The 9,907-nt window shown below is 39.7% G+C and overlaps 1 protein-coding gene across 7 annotated transcripts; it reads left to right on the forward strand.

Moving 5' to 3' along the window:
- The first annotated feature begins 582 nt into the window (after positions 1–582).
- Positions 583–6,533, forward strand: LEPROT. 7 transcript variants are annotated; one of them, XM_009278725.2, is made up of 5 exons: positions 583–645; positions 828–903; positions 1,691–1,877; positions 3,108–3,242; positions 6,418–6,533. In XM_009278725.2, the coding sequence occupies exons 1-4, from the start codon at positions 630–632 to the stop codon at positions 3,222–3,224; spliced, it is 396 nt and encodes a 131-aa protein (XP_009277000.1). In that variant the 5' UTR covers positions 583–629; the 3' UTR covers positions 3,225–3,242; positions 6,418–6,533. The 7 variants fall into 7 exon arrangements, with proteins under 7 accessions (XP_009277000.1, XP_009277004.1, XP_009277001.1 ...); XM_009278729.2 differs by having other exon boundaries at positions 3,172–3,242; XM_009278726.2 differs by lacking the exon at positions 6,418–6,533 and adding an exon at positions 3,981–5,645.
- Positions 6,534–9,907: the final 3,374 nt, after the last annotated feature.

Below are 9,907 nucleotides of genomic sequence, written 5' to 3' on the forward strand. Positions count from 1 at the left end.
AAATACTGCTCTAAAAAAATGATGTGCCCTTCTCGGTGCAGATTAGAAGCAGCGCAGGGCCCTGTCAGAGGTGGATGATCCAGATCCTGAGAAGGCACCATATGAAACGAGCAGGCAGCTGGGCCCATCTTTTGGGGTGAAAACAGGGGTTTTAAGGAGCAGCCTGCAAAATGGCTGTGACTGAGGAGTGGGGGCTCTTTAAAACTGTGTTTATATATTTAAATCCTACCTGTGCACACATATATATCTGCTTACATGTATACACACCTTACATATACATGTATATGCATGCTTGTGTGTATATACATTAAACACCCGCCCCAAGGCCTGACTGGAGGCAGCGAAACACCGCCCCGTAACCACGGCGACGGGTGGCTCGCGGCCCGGCCGCTTCCCCACGGCGAGCGACCGCCCGCGCCGTCAACAAGTGCGCTCCCCTTTCCCGAGCGAGGGCGGGCCCGGGAATCGCCTCATAGGTAGGGGGCGGGGCAGCCCGGGAATCGCCTCATAGGTGACGCCGGCCCCTTCAGGCGGCCGCTCACGTGGTGCAGGAGGAGGCGGGGTAAAGTGGCCGGTAGGCGGAAGTCGCCCGCCGCCACCTCAGCTCAGCGTCGCTCAGAGCCCCGAACATGGCGGGCATCAAAGGTACCGAGTGCTCCCGGCCCGCTGCTCGCGGGCCAGGGTCCCACCTCTGAGGGAGCAGAGCGACCGGGTTGCGCTTCCGCTTCCCAGGCATTGCCTCAGCGGGGGGGCGGGTGTCGCGGGGAGAGGTAACCGGTAACCGGTGAGGCGGCTTCCGCCTCACCGCCTGTCTTGTGCCGTTGCAGCTCTCGTGGCGCTGTCCTTCAGCGGAGCCATCGGGCTGACGTTCCTGATGCTGGGCTGCGCCCTGGAGTACTACGGGTGAGCGGGCCGGCTTCGTTTCCAAAACTTCCCCCTCTTTATATATGTTAATTGAGGTGTTAATCTCATTTAATGGAGCAGTTTGGCTCTAGTTATCTTCTAGCTGCTTTTTGGCTCTTGGCACATGGCGGTTTGTTAGGATTAAATACCACCTCCTTAGCCAGTACTTGCGTTTCCATTAAAAAATGACTGAAAACAGCTCTATACTTTCTCAGAAAAAGCAGTGCCATCTTGCTAAACAGTCATTTTTAACCTCGGACAATTCTTTCCCTTACTTCCCTGTTTCTTTAAACAATCCTTCTATCACAAGACTCCGACTGGGATGTCTATTACACTTAAAAATCCAGGTGAAGCTAATGAGAGGACTCCCAAGGAGATGAGCGTGCAAGGGTGTGCCTTCACAGTCGGCTTGTTTATACTCCAGGACCCCTCTAATTTGGGAAAGCTCTTGGTTTCCATCCCGCTTGCGTGCATTTCCTGTGCCCTGTGTGTGGTGACTGTTGTTTTTGTGAGGCGGTGGTGTGAGTTGAATCAGCAAGGTGGTGCAAATTTAAATAAATTAGATCCTGCTCTGCACGAAGCTATATGAGTGCTTGTGCCAGTATGCAGGGAAAATGAGGTGGGATTGCCCCTTTGGGTGAAAGCGTGTGGTTAAATCACGTAATCCACTTTTCAGACCATAAAGTAGGATTACAGCTGTTGCAAATATTTTTTCTAAACAGAAGATATTTTTCATTGAAGCATCTGTCTAAACTGATTGTGTATTTCCTTTTTCCCCCCTCCCCAGTGTATACTGGCCTCTGTTTGTCTTAATATTTTACTTCATCTGCCCCATTCCCCACTTCATTGCAAAAAGAGTAAGTGATGACAGTGATGCAGCCAGCAGTGCCTGCAGGGAATTGGCATATTTCTTCACAACTGGAATTGTTGTTTCTGCCTTTGGATTTCCTATAATCCTTGCACGGGTCGAAGCGGTAAGTTCTGGTTGCTAATTTTTATTGTAAGGCACCAGTTACTGAGTATAATCTTTTAAGTGCGCTGTTGCGGTTTGTGAATCCTGTCTTTAATTTCACTACTGTGATGTTTCTAGATTCTGATGAAAATAATCACTCTGCTGAAATTTTGTCTGTTAATACTGCTTTTTAACCTGAACAAAGGACTTGCATGACTGAAAAGTTTTTAGCTGTTTTTTTTTCCAGCTTTGTTTTGGTCCAGTACAAGATATTATCTCCTCTTACATCTCATGCCTCTCTGTCTCATCAACTTTTGCACCGCTTCTTGGGCCACCTTCTTTATTTTTATCTCAGAATGTCTGCTTTCTCCATTTAGGATGCTGAAAACTTGGTGACTGGAGTGCATTATCAGTTAAAAGATAAAAGGCCAAACTTCCAGAGCTGCCCTTCTGGTTTTCAAAGCATTTCCCAAGCTCATGCTTTGTCCCCTCAAAGTCTGAGGAAATTCTGCTAGCTTCTTTTCTCTTTGCTTTCTGAACTGCTCTTCAGTGGTGAGATTTTCACATTTGTTTTGCAAGGCAAAGAACTCTTTCATCCTGTCTCCCAATGATGTTTTATGTGTTGCGTTGTTTTTCCCCTTCAGTCTTTCAGTTTTGCTTAAAACTTGTGTGCTTAGTTTTAATTTCGTTGTAATGCACAATTTCCCTGACACTGCATTTTTGTTTTTAAGTTGTGGACCTGACAGTAGGCAGAACCAGAAGTGACCACGAGGGGGAACTCTAATTCATAGCTATATCTTTTAAGAGTAAATGTCGTTTATTTGAGTAACCACAGTCGGGCAGATCGTTAAAGAAAGCTATTTACCTTTAAGACTACGTACAGTTTTCCATGCTTGTTACTGGCATTTATTTGAAAGGTGATCTTTTATTTTGTTGCGTACCAATTAAAGGGGAGCACTAGTTTTCACCAGATTTTTTTCTATGGCTTAGGTATGTTTTAGTGATTTGTATGGCAAGGTAATTATTTTGTTCTAAAACATAGCATTATTAGCCTGTCTATTGAAGTGTTGTATTAGTAGTATGAGTGGTTGCTAATTGAATAATTAGTCACATAAATTGAATTATTTATTGTTTGTCTTTTTTCTTTATGCTTTTAGCACCTTTCTGTAGTATTTCGTTTAGTTTATCTAATGCATATAAATAACTGGCCTAAACCTATCTTATAAGAACTGCTTTGATTGTTTCATTTCAGATCAAATGGGGAGCCTGTGGTCTGGTGCTGGCTGGCAATGCAGTCATTTTCCTTACTATTTTAGGCTTTTTTCTTGTGTTTGGTAGAGGAGATGACTTTAGCTGGGAACAGTGGTAGGACATCGCTCTGATGCTGGTAATATTTTACAGCATGTATCACCATATGTATACTCTGTGTGTGTATATGTGTATATATTATAACATATGTGTGTGTGCACGCTGAGATGTATGTATGTGCATATGCCTGTAGTTTTACATTATCAGATCATAACATGCTTTTTTAAAATGCATTTCAGCCAAAGGGAAAAGGCCCTTGTGACAGCTGTCTTAATGTATTCAGTAAAAGCTGGAATCACTGTTGCAAATTTGTCCCCAAATAAGTTTACAAAACATAAGCTGTTTTACTCATTTTTTCACTATATATGCATTAACTTTTGTTTTAATCACAGTAGTATCATTGATACATGTGATATTGATCAGCATGCCTGTTGTGTTTTTTTAACCATGTAATCAAAATAGGCCAATACAAAGATTGTCCTACTTGGTATTGTTCAACTTGATCAATATTTCTGCTTTGATTAGGGATTGATGAATACTTGCTTTTCATTTAAGTAATTGTAATTTTAGTGTTTTTTCTTGAAAACATAAAAACAAACATAGGTTATGCCAACTCTTTTACTACCTAACGAAAGAAAAAGAAAATAACCCTGGTTAAAAACCCTTCCTTCCACTTATGGTGTTCATTTAAAAAATAATTCCCCCCACAAGATGCTCAGGCTTTGTCCCTATTCAACTTAACTGTGGATGTATTTTGGGAATAATATACTTTAATGCCTCTTTAATGCTTTGAGCTGACATTACTTCTCTTATGAAGATTCACAAAAGAAGAAACTATGCTCAGGACACTTACAATCATGATGTAGTTATACAACTCTGTATTCTTATGTGTGAAATGCCTGAATTGCAAAGTGAGTGTTCTGCTGGGTAGGACTTTATCTCCTCAGTTCTCATTGCTTTTAAAACATACTTGTTCAACTACTATTTTTTTTGTCTGTAAGAAGAGATTGTTATATTAAAACACTATATTTTTAAATGGCATTATTCTAGTAAACATTCACATAATCGCACTTATAAAAGTAAACTTTATTACGGTTTTGACTTGCTGAATCCTGCAAATTGTGGAGGCACGTAGTTTTGCAAAAATGCACTCTGATACAACCCTAACTCTAGAAGACATTTCAATATCTGCAAAGGGGTAAAGGAAGAGATACCTTAGTTTATTCTTTCATAGAAAAATGGACATAAAGAGGTTTCTGCTCTGTGAAGTAAGAAGCTGAATTCCTGCATAGGGTGTATTTTACTATTGCAAGTTCTTTAGACTAGCAGATGGCAAATGAGTGTTTATAGTTGTGTGAGTTAGTTCACAGCTGACTGCTATCACCTTGTATAGCTATGAGGGACATTGTATAAGGAGGTAATAGAATCCACCCTACAAGATGTGGCAGCTTCACCAACGCAGTGCTTTTTGCCCCCTAAGTTGTATGGAACTACTTATGCTGCTCTCCAAACTCTCTCAATACTCATGTACTGCAAAATGGTGTCCTGTGGATTGCTGTGCAGAGCAAAGGTTCAAAAATTAATGAATTTTACATGAGTGCTCTGATCCTGGGTCTTCTGTTCATGCTCAGTGCCCTAGAGGAAGGGTACAGAAATCATTCTGTGGTCCAAGTAATGTAGTATCACTTAAGTAGGAATGGAATATCATGTTTCAGGAAGATTAATTACATGTTTTAAATTTAAACTTCAGATGTGTGTAAGGTGAACAGTTCAGTACTGAGGAATGCTGAGTAGCTGTATTTTATACTGAAGTGTGTCTAGGCTGTCATTTGTGTAAAAGAAGAATTAACATTAAAAGGCAGTTTTCTCTGGATATTAATGCTTCATCAAAGACGTAGCAGGAATATACTTGTAAAGATGCTGTGCATAAACAAGTTCTCTTACAGTGTCTTCTTCCTGACTTAGGTGAAATCTGTTGGACCCTACTGATTTGTAAAGTACTACCAGGGAAATTATTTGTTCTAATTATGAGCCGGGTTGTTTAGAGTAATCATAGTTTCCATGTACAAGTCCTGCTTTGATTTTTTGAGAAGTTGCTTTTTTCCCATACCATGGCATTTTTCATTCAAATTGGTGAAGTAAAACAGCAACAATAATACACAGTTTAAGTGCCTGATCCTGTAAATGCCTGAAGTCATTGCTAGCGATTCTGTTTAACTCCTGTTAAAGTACTCGTGTGCTTGCAGGGTTAGGTTCTTGAGTATTTTTCCTCCTTAGAATTTATGTACCAAAGGCTGCAATACAAGTCTACAAAATTACTCAATTACTGATGAAATTTTGCTTTCAAGACAGTGGTGTGAAAAACAACTGAGATTAATTTTTCTTTAAATTAGAGAATCATTATTTGTAGAATCTGTTCTAGATCTATTGGTAAATAGTGTGCTTGTGGCAGATTGGGATACAGGCAGCAATTAGAGAATCTATTTGTAGAATCTGTTCTAGATCTATTGGTAAATAGTGTGCTTGTGGCAGATTGGGATATACGCAGTAAACACAAGGAGGACCAGAAAGTACAGTCTTGAAGAGAGGTTGCTTCTTTGATGTATTATTCTGTTGTACTGTATTTCCTCTGATATTACTGTGGCTGGTGGGTACCTCATGAAATGGCAGGTGAATGTGGATGGAGAAAGTCAATGCTTTTTTTTTTCTTTTGAAGCAGCTACATGCACTAATCCTTAATGTGAACTTCATGCAGTTATCACCATGGACTTTTATTTTAAAATGTTTAACTTCAAAAATTGTGTTTAACAGTGTTTAAATCATGGAAATCTTCCTTGACCTCTAAAAGTAAATTTGCTTGAATGAGTCTTCGATATCAAATAGGGTTTAAAAAAAAAAAATTTCAGTGCTTTTTTTTATCAAGAGCTTCACTCATTCACACAAACCTGGTGCTTTGATGGCCAGTACTGGGCATACTGTCACTATCTACCAGTAGCAATTCACTGTGGTTTCTCTGAAATTGTTTTCCTATATGGAAGTGAATACTGTGTATCCAAAGTGCCTTAATTTCGATACTATGCTGATTTTGTGAATGCATATACATGGCGATATCATTATGTCTCATAATCAGGTGAAAACCTGTTACTGCGTTTTATAAAGCTTCCTTGTCAACTAATCATGTTTTCTGTAATTCGGAATCCAGTGCAGTTTTTGTAACTTTTGTAAACACTATTTTTATTTTCTGTGATTGCCAGGTTCTTGAGAGGATGAAGTATTAAAACATGGAAATTAAAACATATTCTACTTTTATTTTTGAATTGTCTAATAAAACTGACTTTTTGAATTGTCTAATAAACATATCTGATGCTTAAGTATTTGTCTGTCTTAAATTTCAAGAGGTGACAACAGACTCCTGAGTGAGAGGAAAGAAAAGAGAAACAACATATCCAGTGGTGTTTTCATAATGGTGTTGTAGCTGTCAGGCATGGCCACAGTAGGAGGTTAATGAGCAGTTCAAGTGTCTCTTGTACCGGTATTTATTTCTTAATTGCTTTGTAGTGAAATGGGGTCTTCAAGTGCATTCTTGGTATTGGGACCCTTGGGGACTATTTTGCCAGGTGTTCTTTCTCCCAGAGCTCCTTCACATCTTTTTCTGGAGATACAAGTAAGTGCTTGTGGTTCTTGGCTCTGCAGAGGCTTTGGTACTTGGCTTCTTGGTCATCAGGAAGGTCGGTCAGCGCTGATGAGGTCAAAACATGGGGGAACAAAATTCAGAAGCTATGATCTAATTGCAATAGGTGGGATTACTGTTATGTCATGCATTTTGTAGAGGTCGTATTCAAATATGCAGGTAAATTATCATCACTTATCTCTTATGTACATGGTAAATCTGTGAGCTTTTTAAAGGCATTCAAAAAAATATGGTATATAAGATAATACTTGACCTCTTCCACTTTTCTTGCTTCAAAAGAGTCTAGAGTAAGATACATCTGCTCTGTCAGCACTGATGGAACCAGGGATGCAGAAGGCATCAAAGCTCGCTCTCTTTTCTAGGTCAGTACTCCTGTAGTTAAGTTGGTGAATATATTAAGTGGGTGATTTTGATCCCACCAGTGCTTGTGAAAATGAAGCCGCCTCAGTTATTTTAATCAATTTGTGAAAGCACCCACCATCAGGAGAAGAAGGCTATAGCGTCTGTTTCTGAATAGCTGATGCTTTCTGTTTACAGCAATGACTTGAGCATCTAAGCTTTGGAGAAGGTGAGTATATTTGCTCTTTGAATCAGTTAGCTGCTGGCTTTGCCCTGTTTTGCAAGATGAATGTTTGGGATTGCTGTTCTGTACTGCCTAGCCCAACTAATGCTTTGCATATAGAGTAACTTCAGGCTCTAGGCTTGGTTCCTGAGCTCCCTTATTTAACCTGGTTCTGGATTTGCTAGTATTATCTGTATGGTATAACTCTATCCCTCCCACCCTTGTTCTTGTAGCTGCTTGTTTTTGTAGTTAACAGAGCTGTTCCCTGTCAACTTAGCTGGACAAAAAAAATAAAATACGCATAAGGGGTCAGGAGCAAGGGGTACTGGTCACAGTCTTGCACTGGTTTTGTAGTCTGTTCAGTCTGTTAAGAAAGCTGGTAACCTTCCTAACCAGTTATGACCTTGGGTAGCTTTCTAAAAACTTTAAACAGACTTCAGTCCCATAAAATGAATGTAAGCTCATTAATACCTGGGAGTTAACCAAACAAACTTGTCCTAGTAAGCCACATGTAGATTTTTATTGTTAAACTGAAAATTATGTAAAGCTCTAAAATGATCTCTATAACCCTGATCTCAGTTATTAACACAGCATGACTTTTAAGATACTGCATCATTTACTCTGCAGGGATTGTTTCTGATCTATGATAATGGATGAAAAGACTATTTCATTAAGCTGGATGCACACCAGGTACTAATGACTAATTGATTTGTTTAAGTGGTCCCTGCCAATACATGACCAGTATGTACTAGAGGGCTTTACAGGGAGGTGTCTCTTGATAAAACATGTAAGGAAGCATTGACTGGTGAATTGTGATTAAATTTTAAAGATCAGCTGGACACTCTTAGAGAAACATTTTCTTCAATGGCCTGTTCCTATATTTATCTCTTTGTTCTATTGTTTTGCTTTTGTTCTTTATGTTGAGGCTTATTTCAGCTGTGTCTCTGGGTTATTTTCAATAATTGGTTACAATTATTTATGCCCCATGACTAGTACTTCAGCCCGAGGTACTTCACTTATTTTTTGGGGGGAATTACTGCTTCCCATAGACTAGTTCTAGATTTTAACAAATATTCTGGATACTGCTTCTTTCTAATGGCTCGTTTTAAATGGACTGGTTGATTGTTCCCTGCTTCTGCTCCTGTGAGGGTGATCATCTCTTGTCTGCCTGTGCAGATGGCTTGCTTCCTGCTGGCCCTCAACACTTGGAGGTCCTTATGGCCATCTATGAGGCAGATACTGCTGGGGAGAGCACAGGGATTATAAAAACATACTGTTTCCCCCAAAAAAATCCTTATATGATAGGAGGAGGATTGTTTTCAAAGTGAGATTAAACCTATGGCTTTGTTTAATAAAGTAATATATGTATAATGAACATAATTGTGCAAAATTGCACATAATATAGTCTTGATTTGGAGTCTTTGCATATAGGGAAGACTTCTTCCTGTGAAACATGCTTATAACATTGCTGTCTATTAAAATGAAGAATTTCAAGTATGTAGTTACAGCAGTCCTCCTGGGTGTTGTGATCTGAAACCCTGATACTTTCTTTGTTAGCTGTTTGCCTGCTAGCAGCTGAACTGGCATTCAGTGGTGAAAGTTGCCTGTGTTATATTGTATTTTTAATTGCATGTTTTCCCAGGGAATACTTATAAAATTAACTGCTCACTCTTGTGGAGTTTAAAAAAATCAACACCCCACCCCACCCCCCAAATCACATTCAAGTTATATATAGTTCATTCAAAACCCTTAAGTGAAGAATAAAGTGCTGAGCCTCAAACAGAGCTCAAGGCAAAAAGGGATGTTGATGTCTCCTGGTAGGTCCAGGAGGTCAGCTGAGGCTATCGATGTCTGTGAATTTTGGTTTTATCACTTGCTTTGAGCTTCATTTTCCAGCATACTGGCTAAGGTTCTCTGATTTTCTTGGTCAATATGAATAAATGACAGATGCTGCTTGGATGTTTTTGTTTGCTTGAGGATTTGGAGGCAAGTTAAACAGTATTTATCATGCTTTACAAAGCATATGCTTGGAATAAGAGGATTGATCATGACATTTATGTGTTTTGCTTACCCTTTGTTGTGACTGTTTGATCTGGGCTGTGACTTTGTTATTCATTTAATTCCTGCCTAAGACTGGTATTTCACAATATAATAGGAGCCTTTGTTACCAGTCTTCCATCTTTAAAAAAAAAAAAAAAAAGCGCCTTTACACAACATAGAAACAAAAGCTGCAATAGTTGTAACTTACTGGCTACTGATCAAGTTCTCCCCTTTTGAAGCTGGTGGGAATTTGCTGTTGGGGTCGATGGGGTGAGGAAGGAGAGATGAAAGAGGCCTAATCCCATTAGATGCTGAAACCCTTCATGTCTGAGGGCAATCTGTGAGCGTGCTTATGAGTCACTTCTAAGGAATAGACTGTCCATCTTGTCTGAGTGTCTGTTTCTTCTGGCTGCGCTACACAGGATATGGGGGTAATGTCGGCTACAAAAAT

The sequence above is a fragment of the Aptenodytes forsteri genome, unplaced genomic scaffold (genome assembly GCF_000699145.1).
Source record: "Aptenodytes forsteri isolate BGI_AS27 unplaced genomic scaffold, ASM69914v1 Scaffold290, whole genome shotgun sequence".
NCBI lineage: Eukaryota > Metazoa > Chordata > Aves > Sphenisciformes > Spheniscidae > Aptenodytes > Aptenodytes forsteri.